Source organism: Haliaeetus leucocephalus, unplaced genomic scaffold (genome assembly GCF_000737465.1).
Source record: "Haliaeetus leucocephalus isolate CR32 unplaced genomic scaffold, Haliaeetus_leucocephalus-4.0 Scaffold162, whole genome shotgun sequence".
In the NCBI taxonomy this organism is placed as follows: domain Eukaryota; kingdom Metazoa; phylum Chordata; class Aves; order Accipitriformes; family Accipitridae; genus Haliaeetus; species Haliaeetus leucocephalus.
Genome location: NW_010972598.1, coordinates 10,523,718 through 10,548,177, shown reverse-complemented (window position 1 = coordinate 10,548,177; position 24,460 = coordinate 10,523,718). Strand labels below are relative to the sequence as shown.

General features: G+C 57.7%; 1 protein-coding gene across 1 annotated transcript; it reads left to right on the top strand.

Annotated features, from left to right (window-relative positions):
• Positions 1-81: 81 nt before the first annotated feature.
• TACC1 (transforming, acidic coiled-coil containing protein 1) lies at positions 82-23,518 on the top strand. Its single transcript, XM_010562744.1, has 11 exons — positions 82-248; positions 15,035-15,095; positions 15,672-15,870; positions 17,536-17,591; positions 20,019-20,153; positions 20,400-20,476; positions 20,890-20,933; positions 21,035-21,195; positions 21,744-21,850; positions 22,450-22,570; positions 23,179-23,518. The coding sequence occupies exons 1-11, from the start codon at positions 82-84 to the stop codon at positions 23,245-23,247; spliced, it is 1,197 nt and encodes a 398-aa protein (XP_010561046.1). The 3' UTR covers positions 23,248-23,518.
• Positions 23,519-24,460: the final 942 nt, after the last annotated feature.

Sequence of the window (24,460 nt, the reverse complement as noted above, 5' to 3'; positions counted from 1 at the left end):
GCGGCGATGGGGGCGGCGCGGCCGCAGTGAGCCCGGCGGGGAGCGGAGCGGAACGGAGAGGGAGAACGGAGCGGCGGGCCGATGGCGTTCAGCGCCTGGCAGATCCTCTCGCCGGTGCAGTGGGCCCGGTGGACCTGGTCGGCGGTGCGGGGCGGGGGTGGCCCCGAGGGGGAGGACGGCGGGGCGGCGGAGGAGGAGGAGGAGGAGGAAGGCTCCTCGCCGGCCGAGGGCACGGCTCTCGGTTTCAGGCAAGTGACCCGCGGCCGTTTCGCCGGCGCGTCCCACGGGGAGCGCGGGACCCACGCGTGGACGGCCGGCCGTGCGGGGCTGCGAGCGCGTCCTGCCTGCCATCTCCCTTGCAACCTGCCCCGCTCGCTGCCCGGCATCAGCTTGGCTGCCCCGGGGGTTTGGGGGGGCCGCATCCTGCACCGCGCCTGGGGAGCCCGGGGGGAGTGGGTGGGTGGTGGGGGGGGGCGCTGGGCGAGCGGTCCCGGTGGCTGGAGCTCCCCGGGAAGATGCCGGTGGGCACAAGGTGGGAGCGTCGAGGCTCGCTTCCCAAATTCGCTCCTGCCCGGGGAAGATGCTGCCGGGGCTGTCGTGTCCTTGGAGGTCTGTGTTGGATGCTCAGATAGCTCGGGAGAGACCTGGAGGAAGCAATCCCAGAGGCTCGGCTGAGAGGAGGGTTTGGGGGTATGCGGGGGGGTGCTCGTGATGTTGTTTCACCTGCTCTCCCTTTTCCCTTTGCTAGCGTGTTCCGCTGGACAGGAGAGAGCGGCCGCCGCAGGATGCCCATGGCCAGCCGGCCCGGGAGCCGGTCTGGCTGGGTGTGTAGGCAGTGTGGAGGATTTCAGAGCTAGCCTTGAAAGCGGTAATTCCTCACTCTTTTCCCCCCCCATCAGCAGCTCGGACTCCGAAGGTAATTTTGAGACCCCTGAAGCAGAAACGCCGACCCGCTCGCCGCTAAAGGAGTTCTGCGAGCCGCCGCCGCCGGGATCGCCGGAGCCTGAGGCCGGGACCCAAGGTAAAGAGCCAGCGTGCACCTTCTGCTTTTCGGCTCCCCGCTCCGGATGCGGAAAGGCAGGGTGGGGTCAAGGAGGAGAAGTCGCTTGTTTTGAATAATGCCTGCCACATTTTTTGTGGTTAATGGCCTGGATGGTTCAAATGCCAGTACTCAGGGCTGTGCACTCTGCAAAGGGCTGTTCTCTCACTTGAGCTAAACGTTGATTTTATTGAAGCGCTTTGGAGGGAGGGGGCCGTGCTGCAGGCTCAGAAGGGTCAATTTGCCCCCCTTGGCTCATGCCTACGCAGTGCAAAATTATCATTGTGCTGTTTTGCAACCACCGGTCGCACCCTCCTCTGTCCCTGAGCTGGGGAGAGAGCGAGAGGCTCTGCACGTCAGGTTTTGTGAGCTGCCGAGCCGGGCTGAGGCTGCGCCCAGGGATGCAGAGGCTGCAGCCGGGACAGCTGCGACGGATTGATCGAGAGGAACCGAGGATGTTGTTGAATCATTTTGTCAGTTCAACTGCCCTCTGCCACTTCCCCCACAGACAGCACAGTGCTCAGGGCAGCCTCCCGTCGCTGCCTGAGGCAGAGAGTGGGCTGCTGGCCAGTGGGAGCTGCCCCACACGTGCCCCGCATGCCGCTCGCCCTTGGCTCTTGCACAGGAGCTGACGTGGTGCTGGGTTTGTGTCCTCCCCCTGGCCGGTCGGTGATGGAGGTTTCATTGCACGGGTCTCTCTTCTCTGGAGTTAGTGGCCAGGTGTCTTTGCTGTGTAGCTGCTGTTAAAGATGTAAGAGCTCGACGCTGCTAAACCCCATTTCTGGAGAAATCGCGAGGGATCTGCTGAAAACGCAAAGGGTTTCCTTTGCCAGTGGGGTCCCGTGTTGTTGCTGGTTTGTCCTTGTGTCTCACGCTGGCCGCTGCTCCTCTAAGTACAGCTCCCCATTAACCCTTGGCCTTTTGGGGACCAGATCCCCCCCGTTGTCATACCCTTCTCTCCAGGGGGAATTGCGGTTAGTGCCTGTGGCTGAGCTTCATGTTTATGTCTGTTTTCGTGCTGCCAGGAGGAGGCTTTGAAGCTCCGGCACCTCTGCAGCAACCGCTGGAGGTTATCAGGGCAGGGCAGGGAGGAGACCTCCCCTTTCATCTGCTCTCTCAGCAGAGCGGGGTGACTGGGCAATGTCAGGACATCTGGGAGCCCCCGGGGGTGTCTGCGGGAGGGCAGCCTCTACAGGGCATGGGGCAGTGCATGGGGGGGTGCAAGGTCCCAGAGAGGCCATCCTGAGCATCCTCTGCCCTCTCTTGCCCGACTGCCTCTCGCTGCTGCAGGGCCCCCGGTATGCGACTTGCAGTATTGTGTATTTCTTGAACGCTCGGAACAGCGGGCTGGTGGCTTACGGCTCGCCTGGTTTCGGAATGTGGTAGCTTGAACCAGACCCTGGGTCCTCCCTGTGCAGGAGCCCAAGTACTGCGTGACCTTGGCAGTAACAGGGTGCTGTGGCTCTCCATCTCCTGTGGTGTTGTTTCACTGTTGGGATGGATCTGGGTGCCCATCCCTCCCCGTGGAAAACACAGGTTTGTTTGCCTTGATGGAGAGAGCACTTGGTTCATGCCTCCGATAATTGCAGCTCTTGGAATAATCCTTCCCTTTTAAGAAGGGATGATAGAGACATCTTTACTTTGGGAGAATAATGTCTGTGGAGGGGGAGAGGGGAGATAAAGGCTTTCCTAGCAGGTATGAGGATCATTTCTGCCAAAACTTCTGCTCAGGGAAGCGCGTTGCCTCAGACTCCAGGGTGTCACCATCCCAAAGTGTTCCCGTGCCCCTGCATCCTGGGATGAGCAGTTCCTCGAGGCCAGCCCGGCACAGCAGCGAGGGAGCCGGCTGCTCCCGGCACCCTGCGCACAAAGGTCGCAGTGTTGTGGGGCTGAGGGGATGATCTCTGGCAAAAGCTGTTTTTCTGTGCTGGCTGGTGGAGAGCAGGATGTTGGAGACAGCAGGGCCAAACCCGCTGTGTGACAGCACCCAGCTCCATCCCTTCCCTGTCCAGGGCTCCGGCTGCATCTCTTCAGCGTCTCTGAAATGGTGGAGGGAAGGGATACCCGGGTGCGGTTGCGAGTTTGTGGTGTGCAGAAGGCATCCTGGGGTGTTAAATCACCGTACCTTAGGTAATCTATACGTTAAGCCCTCGTCTTTGCAATTCTGTTCTGCAGCAGCATGTACCCTTTCGTCTGGCTGCAGCTCAGGAGCAGCAGCGGTAATAAATGCCGTGATCGGGAGGCAATCCAGTGTAATGGCTGCTTGTCAGTACTGAAACAGCCGAGCTGTTGCGTGTATGGGAGAGCTGCTGCCCTGCAGTCGTTGGGGAATAGCTGCTGCCAGTGCCTGTGTACACCTGGGCCAGCACGGAGCGGGGGGACCTGCACGAGCCCAGACCTACGGGCAGGCACACGGGTGGGCACAGCATCTCCCAGGCTCGGGGGGACTGGGAGGAACAGACACTCGTCTTGTCTTACAGTTGCAGTCTCATCCTTACTTGGGAATAAATAGGGTTAGGAAACTTGTGAGGCAGAAGCTGTGACTCTGGGGGCTGGCTGCTCTGCGCGCAGCTGAGAGGTGGCCTGGATGCGTTAAACCCTGTTCTCGGGGACAAAAATTCAGCCGGTCCCATCGCTGCGGGAAGGGGGTTGCAGTTAGGCTTTATGCCCATTCAGGATCACTCAGTTTTCCTCTTGCTGTCTCGGACAGTGGAGGCTGTAATTCTGACCCATTCTTGCTAAAGAATATCTTAAGTCATCTGCCAGAAGAAGATAGTGTGTGCAAGGAAATGAGCAGAAGCAACAAACATGGAACCATCAGTGATGGGAGCAGGCTCATCAGCTTTTACTTCTGTTACCCTGATGCAGGGCACGTGTTTTCCGGTGCATTAGCGGCAGCATCGTTTGCCGGTATGCTAATTCTTAACAGAATAGATTTAAAAATAGATCAACGTCTGTTAAACAAAAGCGGAAAGCCAAAAGAGGAAAAAAGTCGTTAGCTACGTAAGCCTAAGCTGAAAGTACCGGCCAGATATCCTGTGCTCAGCCTGCGTGTTCGAGTGAGCTGGGAAAGGGAGAAATGCGTGACTCATGCTGTGCACAAAGCATGAGCTGAATCAAAGGCTGCAGATAGTGGAGGGGTTGTTCTTGCCTGCGTTTGGCATTCAGGGCCGTGCAGAGGATCATTGCTGCTTCACTTGGTTGCTGTGTGTGGGATGAAAAGGGCGCGGAGCCTTTGCATTGCAGCGCTGCTGCTGCCAAGTTTTTCTGATTCATTTAAGGGAGCGAGGGATGGCATGTAGGAAAGCTGTTTAGTTAGTCGATGTTTGTGTTTAATTTCAGCCTAAGGAAGACAAGCGTAACGATTATAATGCACATGCACAAAGTGCCTATTACTGCGGTGCCAGGCTGTCCTGTCTGTATGTTTTCCTTTAGAGAGTATAAAATCTTCATGTTCACTTTGTAATATCCCCTCTGTGTACACTGGCCGGACCAGAAGCAGGTTTGCACTCTGTGCACAGCTGATACAACTCCTGTTTTCAGGGATGCAGAGTGCCTTTTATTGGATCTGTGTTTGGGATGGATCCTGGAGTCACTGAGCATGCCTTGCTGTTGGCAGTGTCCGTTTTCATGGTGGGACGAAAATGTCCCCACCTGCAGGGTACAGCGCCAGAGGGAAAACGGGAGAGCTCGGGGTCACCTTTTCGGTGATGCTGTAAAGCATCTGCTGGGCTGCCCGTGAGAAGAGCTGGTCCGAGGGGGAAACCTGCGTGTGGTGGGCCAGCGTGCCCAGCAGCCTGGCTGCCAGACCCCCTTCTCCTGGGGTCCCGTGGGGCGTTCAGCACAGTTTTGGCCCAAAAGGAGGGTTAGGGCAGCGAGGCGGCTGGCGAGGCAGCTGGGCTGGGGAGGCACTGGCTGTTTCTGCAGGCTGGTTTCCCTGGCAGGAGACGTGAGCAGAGGGAGTGCGTGCTGAGCCGGCGTGGCGGCTCTCCAACGTGACTGCACGGGGGTGGCGGGGAGCTGGGCTCGCTTCGGGATGTAAATGCATGCAGAGGCTGTGGAGGAACAGGGAGAGCTGCATGCAGCTCGCCGGGGTTGGGAAGGGCTCCCTTGGCAATAGGCAGTGCTGCACCGAGGTTATCGCGATGCTCGTACCCGGCAGAGCTGGGCAGCTGCGGGGGCCGGAGTGCAGACCTCGGCTCTTCCCAAGCGCCCTGAGGCCCTTCGGGTCACTGGTTTCTGCATCCTGTGGAATTGTTCCCGCGGGAACGCGTTTGGCAGCTGATGGGACGCTGCGTTGGAGGCAGAGGAAATGCACAGCGGGAGGAACTGCAGCTGCCTGGCTGGGGCCAAGGGGGCTTGGGGCCAGGCTGTGCCCCCCCAGCCCTTGCTGGGCAGGAGAACCCGTGTGGGGTGGGTTTGCCTGGGATGCCATCACCTTTGGGACTGCTTTACAGGAGGGGTTTTTGTCCTGCTCTCATCAGCAGGCAGGAGGGGCAGGGGCCGGCTCTCCATCCCTGCGAGAGGCAGCTGAAGCTCTGGATGATGCCCCGGGAGCACCCGTGGTCCCGGCAGGTCCCTGTGGTGAGGGCTCTGCCCCACAAACCATCGCACTTTTCATCCTGGCAGCGCTCTCTGGAGAACTGACCTTGTAGCCTTGCCTGCCTTTGTCCTCTGTATGGATCTCGGTGCCAATGTGAGCCCGTCCCACGGTGGCTTCAGCCCCTAAGGCTGTGGTCCTCCAGGGACCTGAATAGCTCAGCCCAAGCAGAGTTGAAAATCGGAACTCTGGGGCATTCCATGAGCGTTCGGGGAGGGCAGAGATGGGGTTCTTGCGGTGGAGGTGGGCAGGCTCCTTGCTGCCCCTTCAGCTCTCATTCCTTCCTCTCGGTTCCCTTGGGCTGCTGCTCAGACACAGCGCTGAGCGTGGCTGTTAACTCGCACAAGTGATTAATACCTGTCTCGTACCCAGGGCCTCTCTGGAGAAGGAGAAAAAACCCACCGAGCTTGCGGGAGGGACGGTCCTACTTCAGAAGATTGCCAAGATCGCAGGCGAGCTCCTGAGCTGTCTCTCACCTGCACCTCCTGTCTCCCAGTATATTCCTGTTCCTCCACTCTTGGACTGGCTGAGTGGGCAGCTGTGCTGCAGGCAGGGGCTGTGGAGCAGCTGAGCTGTCTTGGGTGCAGAAAACAAGTGAACCACAAAATTGGAAGGCCTGGGCAGGTGGTTCTTCTAATTTTTATGAAGAAATGGTTGTTCTGAGTGATGGTCACATGCACCATCCCTTCTTCTCTCCCCGCCCTGCAGACATCCGCAGCAAGGAGAGGTGGTTTGCATGCTGACTGCTTGTTATTCAAGAAGTAATTACTCACTGCTTGGGTTAGAAACCAGGATGGGCTTATGTCTGTGAGAACGGCGGCTGCAAAACCTTCCGGTGGGAATGTAAAATGCATTTAAAAGGTGCCTTTTGCCCTGACTTTGAAGTCTGTTCTTCTATTCAGGGCTGTCTCAGTGAGGTTTAAAACATCTGAGCAACACAGCAAATGTAATAACGTTTTCTTTGGGGTCTGTTAAGGAGGTTTTCCTGGTTCCTAATGATGGAAAGGCCTGGCAGGCGCTGCCTCAGAGTGTTTTCTGGCTGCACTCCAAGTACATATCCACTGGATTTGTGTTTACTGATGCGTTTTCTGGGGCAGCAAGGCGACATCTATTTGGAGTGAACTTTTTTGCAGTTGGAGGGAGTTTTTTTGCAGTCTCAGGGAGCACACAGCCCCTCATGATTCATTTCCATGGCTTTTAGCATCCTAGAGATCAATTATGCAAACCACGAGCCATCAGCTGACTCAGGGTTGTTGGCTCAGTGTCCTGGATTAGCCCGGGGACCAGATTTTTGCCTGATTCACTCTTCTTCTTCTGCCAGCCTGTGACTTGCTCGGTCACCAGCAAACGTGAGCTGGTTGCAGATGCCCCGCGATAGGAACAGCCTTTCCAGGGAGACGCGCTTGGGGCGGCGGGAGTTTGTCATTGGCATTGCTCAGCCAAACCTCCCTGCGAAACGAGGGCACGCTTGATGTGACCCCCCTCCACGGTTGTCACCCGTGTGCCAGGGCAGGGTTGCAGCAGCGAAGGGGGAGAGGCAGGTTTCCCCGGCACAAGCTTTGCATCATCCATGCCACCGTTCCCAGCCAGGTTTTCAAACCAGTTTGGTCCTCGGGCGAGCACTGGTTTTGTTCTGCCCTTGGAGGACCCAGCTGGGCTGCATCTCCCCAGAAATGCCAGCGAGAGCTTTGGGTCCTGCGCGCTCCCTGATGGGTGCTGAGCACCCCAGCATCCTGTTCTGCCTTATCCTGGGAGTCTGTGCAATCGTCCCTGGCTGAGATGTGGGAGAAGAGGTGCAGATGAGCTGGGTGGAGGTGACACTGGGTGTTTTCCTCTTGTGCCTTTGCGTGCCTGTGCCGAGGTCCTGGCTCTAGGTGCTTGGTGGGTGTAGTTTTCAGGATGCCTCAGTAAATAAGGAGCTTCCCCATCCCTTGACAGCAAAGAAAAGATTAAAAAGTAAAAAGATTTAGGGGAACGGATTGGAGTAATAGCGATTAAGTCATGGATCAGGATTTGTGATTAAGAAACCCTGACAGCAGCGTGGTGAGCCTGGCGTAAATGCACAGGCAGGATTTCTGCAGGCAGAGGTGCAGGCAGCATGTGGCCGAGTTTCGGCAGGCAGGATGGAAACTGCAGGCAGGCAGGGGCGCTGAGCAGAGCAGCTACAAGCACCTGCACCCCACTGCTGGCAGGCCCTTCCCTGCGGGCTCGCCGCTCTTTGGGGCTCTCACTGCTCTGCTGTGCCCTCCTCCCCTCCCACCCCATCAATAAATGCACACAGGGGTTTTGCTTTCCTGGCACTTTGGCTTCTCGTGCTGATGCGTTGCAGCGACAGTTGGTGAGCACCGACTGCATGCAGCTGCTGTATCTGGAGTTTCTGGTTTACAGGGGACCCTCCCGATGGCTGCATGTCTCTGGTAGTGGCCGAACAGTGCTCTGGTGTGGGCAAGGACTGTCCGTACCGCACGGCAGCCCCGTGTTGGGCGCCTGTCGGGACTGCTGAGGGTCTGCGGGAGAGCGAGGGCTGCGGTGTCCGGGGGGAGCAGCAGTGCTGCCAAACCCACTCCTGCACCTCGGGGTGCAGCGGCTGAGTCCTGGGGAGCAGTTTGCGTCCGGCAGCTTCCCTCTGCCTGGTGCGCATCCAGCTCCGCAGCCCTGGCGCCAACCACCTGCGGGCGGCTGACCCCCGAATCCCCTCTGCAGCCTGTTACGTGCTCATTCATTAAGCACAGCATCTCGTTCCCATTCACCCCAAGGCCTGCTCATTCACGTTTCATGGTGTTTTCTCATGTCGCTTTTCCCCGAATTCCTTCCGGTAATTCTTAACTCTCCGCCCAGGTGAGCAGTGACTCCCTGTCGCTGTCATTCCCACTCAGTTGCGAGTGTTTCTGCCCTGGGAGCAGCTGCCCCGCAGTCGGTCCTGGCCAGCGTCAGGCCCTTGGGAGCCTCGCTGGGATTTGCAAAGCCCCCCTGGTGCTGCCACCACCCTGGGTGGGAGCAAGTGGTGGGGAGTGGAGAGGCATAAATGGAGATGTTGGTAGGTCTGCTGGTGCGCAGACAATGCCTCCCTGCGCTCACAACTACAATTCATTTATATAACTGCAAGCTGCAAACCTAAGATTGCAGTTGGCAACACAGCACATAATTAGGGATGCTCTACCTTGTGGGATATATTAATGAATCGTATTAAATAAAGAGTTCTGCACTCACATTAAATAAGAATATTCACGTACTCCATTACATGACATATTAAAAAACCCCAAACAACCAAGCAACAAAACAGAGAACAATGCAACTTGTGCACACCTGGGAAAGGAAAAGAAAGAAAATATGTCGAATAAGTAATGCTATAAAAGGCAGTAAAGCTTTTGCCAGAGACCTTGTAGTCTCTTACACAGATTTACAATTGTGTTTGATCCTCCTCCTTCAGTTTCTCACAGGACCCTTGTCTAGCTTTGTCATTCTTTACTATGAGACTGACATCAGTCAGCTGGTTTGTAGCCAGTTGCACTAATAATAAACTGGCAGGGCTCGCCCTTGGCGTGCAATTTATGTAAATTTTCTCCACTGTGTTCATGGGCTTCAAATTTTACAGAAAGTGCTTGAAGCCAGGGTTATGCAGTCGTTCTGGCAGGTGGGGAAGCTGAGCTTTGGGTCAGTGGATCCCCTGTAAAACTTGACCCTGGAGCAGTTGCGAGGAGGGGAGAGGAATCGCTCTGGAAAGGGGTGTTGGGCAGGTGGGGGTTTAACCGGTTCCTTTTATCTTTTCAGAGCCAAGTGGCCATGCCAACCTGCTGGTAGGGGAAGCCTGCCGGGACATCTCACCTGGGACGCACCCCAAAGATGAGGCTCAACCGGAGATCGGAGCCCCTAAAGCCAGCTTGGGTACTAAAGGGGAAACCGACCCCGAAGACTCATCCCTGACACAGCCGCCGGCTGAAACCCAGTGTCCAGCTGCGCTGGGAAGCAGGGCTGACGCTGGCTGCGCTGCCGTACCTGCCGCAGCGCCAGTGCCGGTGCTCCATGCGGGCAGAGCTGCCCAGGAGCGGGTCATGTCCGGAGAGGACGCGGCGGATGCCGGCACGGGGCTGGTGGAGCCAAAGGCTGATGCCCTGGCCCGGGAGTGCTCGCCCAGCCGGGGCCAGCTTGAGAAAGGGAAAACACCTTTGCTGGGGAGGAAAACAGAAGAAACCACAGAGGAGACCCCAGTGCCCCAAGCATCCTACCAGTTCGACCCCCAGCAGTACGACGAGAGTGTAAACCCCTTTGTGGCAGGGGGCTGCCGGCTGCAGAGCTCTCCCCCGGCAGCCCCACACAGCCTCTCCCATCCCAGCAGCAGCCCTGGTGAGCTGGGAGGGGACCTGGCCCCGGAGCCCAAAGGGCAGGTCCTTAAACCCGAGGTCGATTTTACGGAGCGGGGAGAGAGCCCGGAGGCCAGGAGAGCTGCGCCCAGGAAGGGCAGCAGGATCCCGGCCAGCAAGCTGACACCGAAGAGACACCGAGAATCCCCCAAGAAATCAGCTGAGGATGCGGAGAGGGGTCCCACGGAGCCGTCGCCTCCCCGAGGCTCCCCCCGGCTGGGTCCCGTGCTCTGGGACAACCCGGGTCTCAACCCCTTCAGTGGCAGCTCAGCGCTGCAAAACTCGCCGACTCTCCCCAAGGGCTCTTACCAGTTTGACCCGGATAACTTTGACTCCATGGATCCGTTTAAGCCCACCAAGACCCTCGCCAGCACCGCTGCCAACTCCTGCCCCACTGCCGATAACAGCCTCAACGAAATCCTCGAGTCTCAGACGCTGGAGGTGCAGGACGATCTCGTGAAAGGCAGAGACTCCCCGAAGAAGCCCAAGTCGCGCCTGATAACGTGAGTGCTGGTGCGTGCGGAGCGGGCGGCTGGCGGGGGGCTGGCAGCCCCCTCCGTTCCCCCGTGAGCGGGCAGAGCGGCAGTGGTGGTGATGGTGGTGATGGTGCTCCTGCTCCCGTGCCTTCGGAGCGAGGCCAAAATACCGACGTGTACCTCGGGTTCTGCTGCCCCCCCGGTTTTATCTGGCCCCTTGTCCTGGCAGAGGGGCAGCTCCCCTCTCTCTGCCGGTGCCCTGGTCCCTCAGGAGTGGATGGGAGGAGAAGGATGGGTGTCCCGGAGCGGTGCCAGTGTCCCGGGTCCCAGACAGAGAGGGGAGGGCTGGATCAGGACCCGCTTGGCAGGATCACCTCTTTGGAAAACCCCTTGGGGCTCCGGCTCGTGGGGTCGGGGTGCAGGCACTGTAGGGTCGAGGAGTCAGAGCAAAGCTGTAATGGAGGCTTGAGCCTGTAGAGGGTTTGCCAAGCACACAGGAGGGTTTGTAGGTCTCCTGGAGCTTGTGGATGCAGGTCTGGTTGATCAGATGCTGCTGGGACATTTTGTGAACTGCCACTGAATTTCTCTTGTTATAACAGGGGAAGAGAATAGAGATTGAACAGGCAGATTGTTTGTTGCTTTTACCACATCTGCACAGGCAGTAGGGAGCTTGTTGTCCCTTGCTGAACTATTTAAGTGCATTTTTAGTTCCTGAACCGTGCTATTTAAAACCCCCATATAGATGGTGACATTTCACGGTATCTCCTGGGAATGCAGACAGCATTACCCTCCTCCTCTGGGTACAGGTTTAATCGCTAAACCTTGCTATTTTCTTGGTATTTCACCTGTTGTATCACAAGTGTCCTCCAACCTGTGTCTGGGCAGTGCTGAAGTCTCAGCCTGACATTTAAGACAGCAGCTGCTGAGCTGGGCTCGGCTTTACCTGCCCTCCCTCCACAGGGTCTCTGAGCGGGCAAGGGAAGCAGAGGGGATATTGCACAAGGGAATAATTGCCCAGCCAATTTTGGGTCCTTCCACTATAATTTGTGATCGCGCTTAACACGTGTAATTGGAACCAGTTGAAAGCAACAGCGAGCAATAAGCTTAAAAAGGGAAATTTTAGGAGCACAGAGTTTGTGGCTGATTTGGCAGTAAAACCAAAACAAGCCATCATTCTGCTGACGGAGTCTCCAGTGGGAAAACTAGAGAGTGGGTTTTTACAGAGAGAGCAGATAAAACTTAGCAGGCAAAAATAAGAGTACGTTGGGTGTTTTTCTCTTAGAAATACTTTGCAGAGAGTTGATAGGGATTTCTTAAGAGTTGGCATTCCCGTGTATGACTGTGGGTGAGCAGGAGCTGGTGAAGAGGGGAAGCGGCTGGGAATTTTCAGGCTCCCTCCGAGCAGCACGGGCTGCTCGGGGCGCTCGCCTCCCCGGCAGTGGGATTTGTGGTTGAATCTCACCCTGCCGCCGCAAATAGCAAATGCAGAATCAGAGCATCCTTTATCTGTGCGTTCGTTCCAAAAAGACAGAGCTGGGCAACTCACTGTGCTTCTCCAGATGAGAGTTAATATCCAGGTCTTTTCACATGCTCTTCTTCTCTCCATCTGTCTGTCTCTCTCCCTGTCCATGCTTTGGTGCATCAGGACCACTGAACAAGTGAAATTTCTCTGTTTTCTGTTGTAAGTACTCTCTTCTGTATTTCTTTCTTCTTTTCCTTTGCTGGTTTTTGTCCTCTCTCTCTGGGTGCGTGCTGGCCCCACTCGTCTCCATGGCATGCAGGCTCCTTCTTGCCCTTCGACTCGTGCTCTCTGCTGTCTGATTTGTGTCCCGCACCTCTCAGGCCGGATCCCTGGGGCAGCTTAGCCTGGCGAGTGCCTGGGGGCGAGGGAGGAGAGGAGAACTGCACCCGAGGCTTGCGCCTGTGCTTGCTCTTGCAGCATGCCGACTCGCAACGCCTTTGGATGATGTACAAGTACTCGAAACCGGTGCATCGGCTAACGGAGGGGGGGCAGGTTTCTGTGCAATCCAGGTCCCTGCAAACGGGTAGATTTTAGTCCTGAAGATGAGGGTCTTTTACCCCCCTGCCACGCAAAATCACCAGGCAAGCAGCTGCTGTAGAGGGGTAGGGTGGAAGGCATCAGCTGGGAGGTGAGGGAGTCAGGGGGCTGTCTCCTCCGGTGCTGGGATGTGTCAGATAGTCCCAGGGGAGCTTTGCCCTCACAGCCGGCTCCCGACAGGGCTTTCTTGAGATCTTTGGTAGCTCTCCCCCAAAGCATCCCTCCTGTGCCCAAATCCGGGATGGTAGAGCTGCTCTGTGAGATCCTGGACAGGTTAGAAAGCACGGCTCGAGTAAAGCAGCCTTTGTTCGCTGCCCTGCGACCCGCGCTGCTGCATTGGGGCTGTGCTGTACCCCCGGCAAGAGCAAACCCGCGGTGGGACACCAGTGAAATATCGAGTGCCCTGTGCTGTGCCCCCCCCCAGGGCTTGCTGCTGCCCTGCGCTTCCATCCCACGGGGAGGGCGAGCAGGAGGGACCGGGGTTACCCCCATTTAGTCTCCTGGCAATGCTCGGCGTCTCTTACAGATTGTCAGCCCCCCCCAGACCCTCTGGGCTTGTCTGGGCTCTGCTCTCATGCAAGGAGAGTCAGAGGAAGGAGCATGGGCTTAGTTCCTGATCTTGTGTCGTCCGTCCCAATGCCCTTCTTGTCCGCTTAGTGCCGCCTGCCATATGCACGAACAGAATTAGAGCTGGGCTCAAGCACTGACATCTGTGTCTCGGCCGAGAACCGATCTGCCTTTTTACAGCACGGTGTTCAACAGTGGATGTCTGTCTCTTAATGTGGGACCTGCAGCCTGGCAGGTTTGCCCATGCATTAGGGGGGCACGCAGGCAGCGCCGCCCGCATTTGGGTTTATCCAGCTGTGAACACTGGTAACTCCTGCACGGGCGGCTGTGCGTGTTCTGGCCTCGGGGGCTGTGGGGCAGAGCTGGGGCCATTGGCCTTGGCTGTCTTCTCCCTTTTTCCCCATTCCCTTGAATTACCGAGCTGTTATCTTGGGGCTGGGAGGGGGAGATCAAACCAGCTACCAGATGGTGTGATAACACCGGCCCCAGGAGATGGTGCAGAGCAGAGGTGGGTAAGGACATGGCGAGCTGCGGTTTAGCTGTTCGCATTAGGGCACGATGGAGAAAAACAGTCAAGAGCGATTTTTCAGTCTGACCCAGGTGTGCATGTTAGCGTGCAAATGAAATTTCCGTGTGCCGTGCCACGTTGCTGGGTGTGCTCTGCTGGCGCACGCGTGTGATGGGACGGGGAGGCTGGAGAGTGAAGTGGGTGGGGGTGATTCTTTAAACCCAGGAACAGCTCGCTGCAATCCTGCTTGAGCCTCTGCCCATGTCCCCGCTGTGGGGAGTGCTGAGTCTGGAGGCAAGGATCCCTCCCCAGGTATCCGCAGCGGGCTGTCACACGAGCTGTCTCCGACTTAGCGAATATGTGTCTTCTGGCGGGTTCGGACGTGGCAGCGAGCTGTCGGAGATTGTTAAACGTGGAGCGAGAGGGTGTTGAGAGATGCGGGAGGAGAGCTCGTGCTCTCCTTTGCGTGCCGGGGTGAGAGCCGTGAGGAATGTCATCTCATCGCTGACTCCCTCAGCCCCCACGGGCTTCGGTGGCACGGACCCTGTGCCACGCACGGCCATTCCTGCTGGGACTGTCCATCCGCCCCCTCGAGCCGATTCAAGATGTGGAAGCCCGGTGTGTCAGGACGTGGCTGTGCCCGCAGTCCTGCGCAGATGGACTCCGGCATGGCACGCTTTGAGGAACGCGGGACAAAGTTCCAGGGAGAGCTTCCTCGCTGGAGGGTATCCAGCCACGGGACCACCTGAAAGATCAACCTGAGCTAAACCTTCTCCCATCCGCAAGGCCCTTCTCCTTGGGACAGCATTTGCATCTGGCGGAGGGAGCATTTGAGGCACAGCGGATCGCGCTGGTGCTCTCCCGCAAGCAAAGCAGAGTTCTGTAACCAGCAGGTCTCTGCCCCGGCTGTGCAGGTCTGACGTGGGAGACACGTGGATGCTGCGGGGACATCCCAGACAAACCTCCAGCTGCAGGGACAGGGCGTGAGACGGCCTGGAAATGGTTCGTTCCTGCAGAAAATCAACGTGCACTCAGACCTCGGGATGCCGTCGCACTGGACGCATAGGACGAGGGTGCAGCAAGGGAAATCTTTCTTTGCCAGCTCCTTGGCAATTGCCTCTATCACCGTCAACACCTTGAGGTCTTTTCTCCCATCCTTAACTTCAACAGGAATAAATGCCTCAAAGACAAACCCAATTGCTTCGTAGTCGTGTGTTTTGTTTGCTTGTTCCTTCTGTTCGTTCCAGAACTTGCTCTGCCTCGATATTTCACTGGTGAGTGGGGTTGCTGGCACGCAGCGGGGTGCAATGCTAGCGCTGGGGCTGTCTCCCCTTGCTTGGGCTGTCTCGCACGTGCCCCCACCTCCTCCCCATGCAACCCACGCGAGCCCACACCTCAGCCGGCTGCTTCTCTCTCCCCTGCAGGAGCGGCTGCAAGGTGAAGCAATACGAGACGCAGTCCCTGGTCCTGGACGTTTGCTCTCAGGTATGTGAGATCCGACCCTGGGAGCTGCTTGGCTGGGCACAGGGATGCTCGGGTGGCAGCGTGGGGAGGGCTGGGCTGGCTCAGCTTCGGGCTGGCATGTGCCCGCAGCAACGCCTGACCAAAAGGGCCAGTTCCCTGAAAGCAGCAGCTTCCAGCCGTGGGGAGAGCATCTTCCCCGTGGGCAGTTTCTGGTGGGAAGGGAGGGAGGAGGGCTGTGCTCGGTGCTCACCCCAGAGGGGGAACTTGTCCCTGGGGGTTTCCTGGCCAGGAAACACTCTCGGTTTTCCACGTGCTTCGTTAGGGACCATGTGCGTGCGGTATCTTAGCCCTGTCCCCAGCATGGGCCAGAGCAAAGCACCGAGCTCTGTGGTCGGGTTAATAGATTTTGCGTGTTTATCACTTCTGTCCCTGGCACCATGTGTTTCCTTCTGCCAAAACTTACTGAGGAGCTGGCAGGGAGCAACTTGTCGGTGGCTGCTAAGCCTCCCGTGCTTCCCATGGACTGTCCAGCAACCTGGTTGCCTTATCCCCACGGATTAACTTGGTCCTGCTTAACCGCATGCCTTGATCCTGCAGGATGAAGGAGCGTTGATCTCAGAAATCCCAGATATTGCAAATCGGGATGGACACGCCACCGATGAGGAGAAGTTGGCCTCCACCACCTCCGCACAGAAACCAGCCGGGCTGGAGAAGAAGGGCGAGCCAGAAGATGACCTGGAGTACTTTGAGTGCTCGAACGTTCCCGTGCCGGCAGCGAAGCACGGCACGGAGGCAGGTGAGGAGCATCCCCGCTGCCTCTGGCTCTGGGGACGCGTTGTGTGTGCACCCAGACAATCTCTACAGCCTCTGGCGATGAATTGGTGCTGTTGAGGCAACGCAGCTTCGTCACAGTTTATTTACACCGACAGGGCTAAAGGCTGCCGCAAGTTATAGTGAAACCTCCAATTGCTTATCTGCACTATTTCCATTACGGAAAAATCACGGTACAGGCTGTCTTTAGACTCTCTCGGCACAGACCCCCCTCCCCACGGTCCCCACGGCGCTGTGGCAGGACGTGACTCAGGCCGGCGAGGCTCCCTCCCTGCGGCACACGCTGTCCCAGTCCCAGTGCCCTCCTGAAACTGGTGTTCACCGGCGAGCCGAGGCGAGGGCTGAGCCGAGCAATCGCACGCCGTTCAGCCGGGATGCTCCCAATGCGTGGCCTGCCTCCCGGGTTGCGGGGTGCCTGCTTAAACCCTGTGCCAGGAGCAGAGCTGCTGGGACTCGGTGTCCCAGCACAAGGGCTGTGGTTGATGGAGGTCTCCGTGTCGCTGCAGAAGACCTCCGCTAATGCTCCTGGTGGCATTTTGCTGTCAGTCTCATATGTAATTAGCCTCTCTGACCAATCCATTAAAAAATAATTAAAAGCCAGGCAGCACGACATTTAATCAATAGCAATGTTATAGGTGCAAGCAGGAGAGATCACCACACGGAAGGTTTGCAGCTCTCCCCCGTGCGGGTACCCATTAATCATTTCCCCTGAACGCTGTGCAGAGCTGCAGGCTCTCGGGAGAGGAAAACAGTCCTTTGTCTCTCAAGGGAGGAAAAATCTGACAGTCAACAGAGAGGCTGGGAGGTTTTATTTATTGCTGCTCGTCTCAGAGGGCCAGGCAGGGGTGCACAGGCTCGGTGCTGGCTGCAGGGATGGTGCGGTGAGCTGTGGCATGCAGCCACTGACCAGGGCACAGGGATAAATGGGGGGAAATAGTCGGAAATCTGCAGTCACCAGCATTACCTTGCCTCCTTCCTTTCCTAGCTGGGCTCTCGCAATACGCTTTTCTCTGCGCAGTTAACACATGAATAGCCAGTCATGTCTGCAATTGTCTGAGTGAGGTTCATAAATTATCTCCCACGCTATGTGAGACGGCAGGGTGTCCCACGCCTTGCAGATGGGAGGAGATGGCTTTTATCTTCTCTCCGCTGCTGTTAATAGCAGGGGCCATGTGGCAGCTCCTTTGGAGGGTGTCAAGCCCAGTTGGCGTGGGCTGAGGTTTGTGCTATTCGGAGTGGTCCGAGCAGCTGGGCTTCATCCCAGGGATGCATCCTGCCCGCACTGGCCACCAAAGTGCAGAATGTCCCGTGTGTCTGCATTCCTCCTCCTCGGCCCTCCGTGGTCCCAGGGAATGGCTGGTGTGGGTGGCAGCTGCGGGGACACGGGGCTGAACTGCCACCAGAGGGAAGTGTTGGTTTCCACTCCAAGGAGTGCAGGAGGAGAAGCTGGCAGGGGTGCAGGATGCGTCCTCCCTGCAAGGGCAGGAGCCGGGGACAAAGAAGCCCTTTGGGAGGGGAATCTCAGGGGATGCAGAGACTCGGGGGTACACCTCTGCATCCCGGCAAATCCACATTTGCTGCCAGGCTCTTGCTTCCAGGTAGCTAAAAGGTTGTATTTCCTTGTCTTTAGGCTTTGAAAAGGAGATCTCCAAGCAGATGGAAAAGGATGGGCCTGGCATCTTCCCCGTGAGTGTCTCTTGCTTCCTCCTCCCTCACCTGCAGGGAGGCTCAGGGCGGCTGTACCGGTGCGGTGCTGGAGCGGCTGTGCCGGTGCTGGCATGCGGCTCGGCAGGGCAGTGGGGCTGCGGGACGGCTGATCCCCCTGCCCCACAGCTGCTGCCTGCCCCACCGTGCAGAGGGATGGAGGGAAGCCGCGGCAAACGTTGCTGCTAATCCCAGAAGCGCTACCGGCACCTCTCCGAAATGAGTTTCTTTGGGAGCTAAAATTCTTGAAAAGCCCACGCAGGGACTCGATCAAAATAGCCGTGATTTGCTGGCAGGCCAAGAGGAGCCTGGCAGAGGATGGCTTTCTCCTGGGTGGGTGCAGCCACTTGTGGCATGGGAAGGAGAGATGCTGGGGATGGAGCAGGGCTGGTGAGGAGCCAGGGCTGCGGCCGTGGAAGGGCAACGAGAGCAGACCCTGCCTTTGGAAGGGGCTGAATGACGGCGAAAGGGCAGAGGAGGTCACGGGGAAGGGACGAGCCGCAGGACAGGGGCTGTGTCTCACGTGGAGGAGTCCAGGGCTGGCTCTGACGGCCGGCTGGTGCCTGTGCCTTTTACAAGGGATCCTCAGACACTGCTTTCAGGAAGGCAGCTGACAGCAGAGATGGGGGGATTAATAAAAAAAGCCCTGGCTCTGCAGCCACAAGTGACCCTGGCACCCCGGCAGTGGCACATCTGCATGGGGACACCCCCGATGTGCCCCGAGGAGCCGTTGGAGTGTCCCCAAGACCCCTCTGCTGCAGGGGGGGACCCTGTGCCAGCTTAGCCACCCCTGGCCAAAGCTGCTCAAGGTGGCAAGCAGATGACAATGAGATTAGCAACATCAGCAAAATTAGCTTCTCTGAGACAGATTTAACTATGCTAAGCCCCACAAGGACATTAGGCGAAGCGAACCTTTTGTTTGGTGCTGGGGAGAGCGTGGGCAGACTCTGCTTCTGCAGATGAGCCAGGGTCACCCCAAAACCACAGTGTGGGAGGATTTGCCATGGGACAGGCAGTGGGCAGAGGTTCTTGCAGGTGTTCAGGTGCGCGCCTGCTTTTGAGAGGTGCTGTGGGAGGCTGCTGCCAAAACCACAGGGGGCTGAACCGGCTGCCCAGACCCAAACCTGCACCCAGGGGTGGCTTTGGGGGTGGCTTCTGCCACCAGCCATCGCTCACCCGGTGCTGCGGGCAGCAGAGCTGTGAGAGCCGTGAAGGGCTTGGTCGTGCTTGAACCTGAGCAGCAGTCAAAGCGCAGGGGAGGAGGGGAAAGAAAGAAGTGCTTTAGTGCTCTTGTTTCCAAAACACAGCAAAAGCAGACTGCCTCCTCCAAAGCACTTCTCTATTTATGGCCTGGCAGCCGGTTCCCAAGGAGATGGCTGCACAGGGCTGTCACTTCAGCTGGGATGATAAAAGGAGGAACAGGCGGTGGTGTAAGCCTCAGTTTGAAGGAATGCTGTTCTGGAGGCCTTTCAGGCTGCAGGACCCCCCCGAGGGAAGGATGGGGCCAGCATCCAGGCAGCACTCGGGGGGCTTGGGTCACGGGGCTGAGCTCTTCCCCCAGTTTGGTCCCTGCAGCTGCAAGACTGGTGCAAAAGAGCTGGGCTCTGGGGAGAGAAAGCAGGGAGCGATGGGGGTAAAGCCACCTCAGACCCTCATGGGAACACCCATAATGGAAACAGGAGGGTGCCGGGAGCCCTTTGTGAGCATCTCCAATTTCAGAGCTCTCCCGAACAGCTGGGGAACCGTGGGATGAGCGGGGCTGTCCCTTGAGGAGGGGAGCAGGAGCAGCCTTGGAGCTGGGTCAGCCAGACCCCTGCTCTGCAGCGAGGTGAAGCTTGCTCCCTCCGCCAGCTCCCTTGTGCATTTGGGGTGATAGCAATGCCCAGCAAATGTCCCTGCAGCTGCTGGCAGTAATTTGGATGTGTCAGCTGCAGCGACATCTCCACCTGACCGAGAGGTGATGGAGACAGGCGACCCAGACCCTCGCAGACCCCCCACGTGTGGGTCACAGTCAGCAAAGATCCCCCAGGCTGGAGATATTTTTAAACCAGCCACAGGGAAAGTGAAGGGATGTCAGATGTGAGCAAATCTCTGCTCAGAGCTGGGTCTCATCCTTCCAAAATGGGCTCTTGCTGGGTCTCCTCTTTGGGATGCTGCTTCCCCAGGGCAGCCCGTGGGTGTCCTGCGGCGCAGCCCCAGCTCCCAGCACGGGACTGGGCAAAAAGTGCACTAAAATCCCCATATGGGCTCTGCCGGGTGTCTGCCACCAGGCTCTGAGCTGTCAGTGTGCAGGTAGGGAGGTTCAATGCCTGAATAGAGGCTGATAAAATGGGGGAGAACACCCCAAACGGGGGAGGCAGGGTGAAAAGAAAACCCACACAGCATCCCAGCTGGGTAATTCCCCCCCAGGGCAATCCCGGGCTGTGCTCCATGGACAAACCCCCCGCCGCCGTCACCGGTGTGAGCAGGAGCGAGAGTCCCCTGGACGGCATCTGCCTCAGTGAATCCGAGAAGACGGCCGTGCTCACGCTCATCAGAGAGGAGGTAACAGCCAGGGACCCCATTTTTCCCGGGTGGACTCCATTTTTCCCGGGTGCACCCCAATACAGCAGCCATCCCGGGGCTGCCCCTTGCCGGACCCCGTCCCCGTTGCTGCTGTGGTGGGGAGCGGGGGCAGCTCTGCTTTGCCTTGGGGGGGGGATCTGGTCCCCTGCACATCGCAGGCACGGGGCAGCAAGGGAAACCACGCAGAGCACGTTCCAAGGGTCCTGTGTCTGCTGTGCAACCTAGATAATCACAAAGGAGATCGAAGCAAACGAGTGGAAGAAGAAATACGAAGAGAGTCGCCAGGAAGTCTTAGAGATGAGGTAAAAGCCTTCTCCTCGCGTGTTCGCCTGCCTGCTCCCCTGCGCGGTGCAGCGCTGTGCTGTATTTTCCCTGTTGGGAGGTGGGTTAAGCGGGGCCGTAATGGGATGATACGGCTCGGCAGTGTCGGGATGGGACATGTTAGGAGACATGTACTTTTTGTGCTTGGGCTGCGTTGAGCCTGCCGGTTTCTTTGTTGCGGGAATAAAATCCCATTAGCCACGCGGGCCGGAGCGGCTGGAGGGAGGTGTTAGCGTAGAGCAGCAATGATGGGCATTGCAGCACCAACGGCTGGGGCTCTGCAGGCAGGCTGCAGCTTGGGCTGCCTTTCTGGTGTGGGGAAGGGGCAGCACGGCCCCAGGGCAGCTTGCTGGCAGAAAAACTCTTACCTGCTTTTTTTCTCCCTTTCTTCTAGGAAAATCGTGGCCGAGTATGAGAAGACCATTGCCCAGATGATAGGTAAGGTGCTGTCGCCTGGCCGGGCGTGCGGGGCAGGGAGCTGGCTGCCGCAGCCGTCCCCGCTCAGTCACCATGTCCCCACTGTTTATTCTCCATCACAGAGGATGAGCAGAGGACAAACATGACATCTCAGAAGAACCTGCAGCAGCTCACGATGGAAAAGGACCAGGCTCTGGCAGACCTAAACTCAGTGGAGAGGTCCCTGTCGGATCTCTTCAGGAGATACGAAAACCTGAAGGGTGTCCTAGAAGGCTTTAAGAAGGTCCTTACCTTGGTTCCCTCTTTCTCCTTGCAGCCCTGGTCCCTGGACACAGTTCCTGTGCAGTATTTGCCCCACTTTGTCCCGTGCTGCAGCACTGTGGCTCTCCCATCCCACGCAGTGCTGCTTCAAATGCCCTGGCCCTTGCTCAGAGGACCGCTCGCTCCCTTTCCTCTGCCCGCTTTCTGCTAAATGAGCAAAGAATCTTTCAAATGCCAGGGGAAGCCAGTGCGGGGAGACCGGTTCTCCGGCTCTTCTCCGCTCTCCTCCCCGCCGCTCTCCTGAGCTGCCAGCAGCGGAGCATCGTGCCCTGGGCAGAGCTGCAGCCAAGGGAAGAGCAGGTGCCAGGGTAGAGCGCCCCGAAAAACCCTGCCTCCTCCTACACACCGTTTTTCCATGCTGTTGAGCTTGATAAGGGGCTCCAGCATAAGGGAGAAGCTGGGTCTATTTAAAGCCTTTTTCGTTTAGACTCAGAACAGGATATATCATCCTGTCAGAGCAACATCTCAGTGCTCAGTCTCCATGCAGATGGATGTACTTTTTTTTTCCAGAATGAAGAAGCTCTGAAGAAGTGTGCTCAAGATTATTTAACCCGGGTCAAGCAAGAAGAGCAGCGGTATCAGGCCCTGAAAGTCCACGCAGAAGAAAAACTAGACAAGTAAGGTCATGCATGAGATTGCTGGGTGCTTAAAGACCTTGTAGGGCAGTGTCTCCATTTGGCTTTCCTGAGGTTTGAAGGCAAGAGCTTATTGATGTGAAAAGCTGCCTCTCACACCCTCAAGCTCAAGTGACTTTAAATGGCTGTAAGTAAGCCAGCACAAATCCCTGAACGGATTCTCTGATCTCTGCTTAGGTTTTTTTTTTTAATGGAGAAACTAAGGTTCACAGTCTATTTACAGTCACTTAACAAGTTCCCACCTTTCAGAGGGCTCCTGTTTGTGGTGCACGAAGGGGTCGTGCAGCTACCAAGGCTCGGCTGATGAGCAGTAGCTCACCGACACGCAGTATCCCCAAGCGAAGCGGGTGAGGAACTGTCTTAGCTTCGCTCTGAGAAAGCAGAGTTTCCATACAGGAGTTTGGAGGAGCTGAATCAATCCAGTTTCATCCAGGTTTTCCGTAAGGGAAAACTACCTCTGAGGCATCCAGGCGAGCAGGAGCCGGGCTCTGCCGATGCCGCGTGGTCTAACGTCGCGCTGCGGTGCTCCTGGCTGCGCCCAGACGTGACCACCGTCCCCTTCTCTCCAAACCCCACCGCAGAGCCAACGAGGAGATCGCGCAGGTGCGCACCAAGGCCAAAGCGGAGAGCGCGGCGCTGCACGCCGGGCTGCGCAAGGAGCAGATGAAGGTGGAGTCCCTGGAGAGAGCCCTCCAGCAGAAGGTAATGCGCCCGCCCTGCCTCCTCTCTGCAAGCTGCGCTGGCTTTTGCTCTGAATTTCCAGTTTGCTGCCCTGAGCATCCTGTTGGTGCTGGAGGTGTCCTTCAGATTTTTGGCCCAGAAAGTGTTTTGTGGGTTTGGTTTTTCGGGTATTTTTTTTGTTTGCTTGTTTTGTTTGTGTTTTGTCGTTTGGGTTTTTTTTTGTTGTTGTTTAAATATGCAACTGCGTCCTCTCGCGAGGAAGGAGATGCAAGCTCTGCCCAGGTGTAGGGATGGCTGCGTGCAGCGACGTGGCTGCCGGTTCAGGGCTGGCATGCGTTTGGCTGTCTTGGAGCGTGGGCAGAGCTCGCTCACGTGTGCCCGCTAGCAGAGCGTGGTGGGCTGCAGCTTGGTAGCTGCAGGTCTCTGTGCAGCACCGGGGGCTATTGGGGACGAGGAGGGGTGAGCCTGGGGGTCCTCACAGCACCTGGATAATAATGCACAGAGGAGCTTTCACTGGGGCAGGCGTGGGAGCTGGCTGTCCCTTCCTGCGCTGGCTCGGTGGCAGATGGGTCTGGGTGTTCCTGCATCTGTGCCGCTGCAGGGGTCCTCAAGGTCTGCTTTTCTTCCAGAACCAGGAGATTGAGGAGCTGACCAAGATCTGCGATGAGCTGATAGCGAAGCTGGGAAAGACAGACTGAGTCTCACCGCCCCTCGTCCAGCACTCCGCACTTGGCCGCTTTTCTCGTAACGTCAAGCACCTTGCCTTATCACCCAGGAACCCCCCCCCCAGCGGAGAAGCACACGCGTCCAGCTGCCTGCTCTGCTTGGCTGCCGGACCCCACGGCCCCCCACGCAGAGCCGGTCCCCACGCTGTCCCCGTCTCTGTTTCCCAAAGGCTCTGGGGCTGGGTTCCCTGCGGTCAGGCTGGGCGCGCGTGTCCCTCCTGGGGTCCGCAGCAAGCGGCTGCCGTGCCGTCCGTCTGCACGGATGCCACCTCTCAGTTGGGAGGTGACACCCCAGGGCTCTGTCCCCCTCGGCCGGGCTGGGTCTAGTTGTGCCCCTACATGCTCTGTCACTTACTGTCCTCACGTACTTAATTGCATGGGTCCAGCCACACGGTAGGTCCTGCCCGGGGACGCGGGTGATGCCGGGGTTGGAGCCGCCAGCCCTTGCGCTGGGGAAGGGGACCTGGCATGTGGGTGCACGGCTGGGGAGGCAGTGAAGGTGCCCCAGGCACCCCTCCACGGGTGGTTTGGGGCCACCAGCGCGGATCCCCTGTAGATCGATCAGTTTTGGAGGAGGCGGCAGTATTCAAGGGGCTGGTCCCAGTCTCTGGTACACGGGGGAAACACAGCACAGCGCATCCTCGTCCCTGGCTGTGCCAGCCTTGGAGGAAGGAAGCCGAAGTCTCTGCATTCGTGCACTTTATTAGCATTTATGAGCGCTCAGGCTCTCTGCTCACTTCTTCCAGTCGGGCACGGTCCTGCTGCACATCTTGTTCCCCCAGGAGCACGGATACGGCCACTTAAGCAGTAGTAACTTAAGTCCTCTCAAAGGAGAGCCCGGCCAAGGGGAGGGCAGAGGGCAGGAGGCTTCTGCGCCCAGAGGTGTTTGAGAAACGGGGGACATGTTGGTTCTGGAGAGCAGGGACTTGTCCGTCCGTCTTCCCCGTGGCTGTCCTGCCCGTAGCCCTAGCACCTCCTAAGGCTTGTTAACGTGGGGTTTCTAGTCCGCTTTAAAACGTGCAAAGCCAAGCCCCTCGCTGTTGGCTCCCCATGCCCTAGTGAGATTAGTTCACCACTTTGGATGTTGCAGGAGAAAGGAAGCAAACCCTGAACTGCTTCACAATTCTGCTGACTTAAGGCTCTTTTCCCCAGTCAGTACAGGAAGGCAAGGAGGAGTGCAGTACTG

Coding starts and splice junctions, on each gene's coding strand:
- TACC1 (XM_010562744.1), top strand. CDS start 82: ATGGCGTTCAGCGCCTGGCAGATCCTCTCGCCGGTGCAGTGGGCCCGG. Junction 20,934..21,034: donor GACCATTGCCCAGATGATAG/GTAAGGTGCTGT, acceptor TCTCCATCACAG/AGGATGAGCAGAGGACAAAC. Junction 21,196..21,743: donor TCCTAGAAGGCTTTAAGAAG/GTCCTTACCTTG, acceptor TTTTTTTTCCAG/AATGAAGAAGCTCTGAAGAA.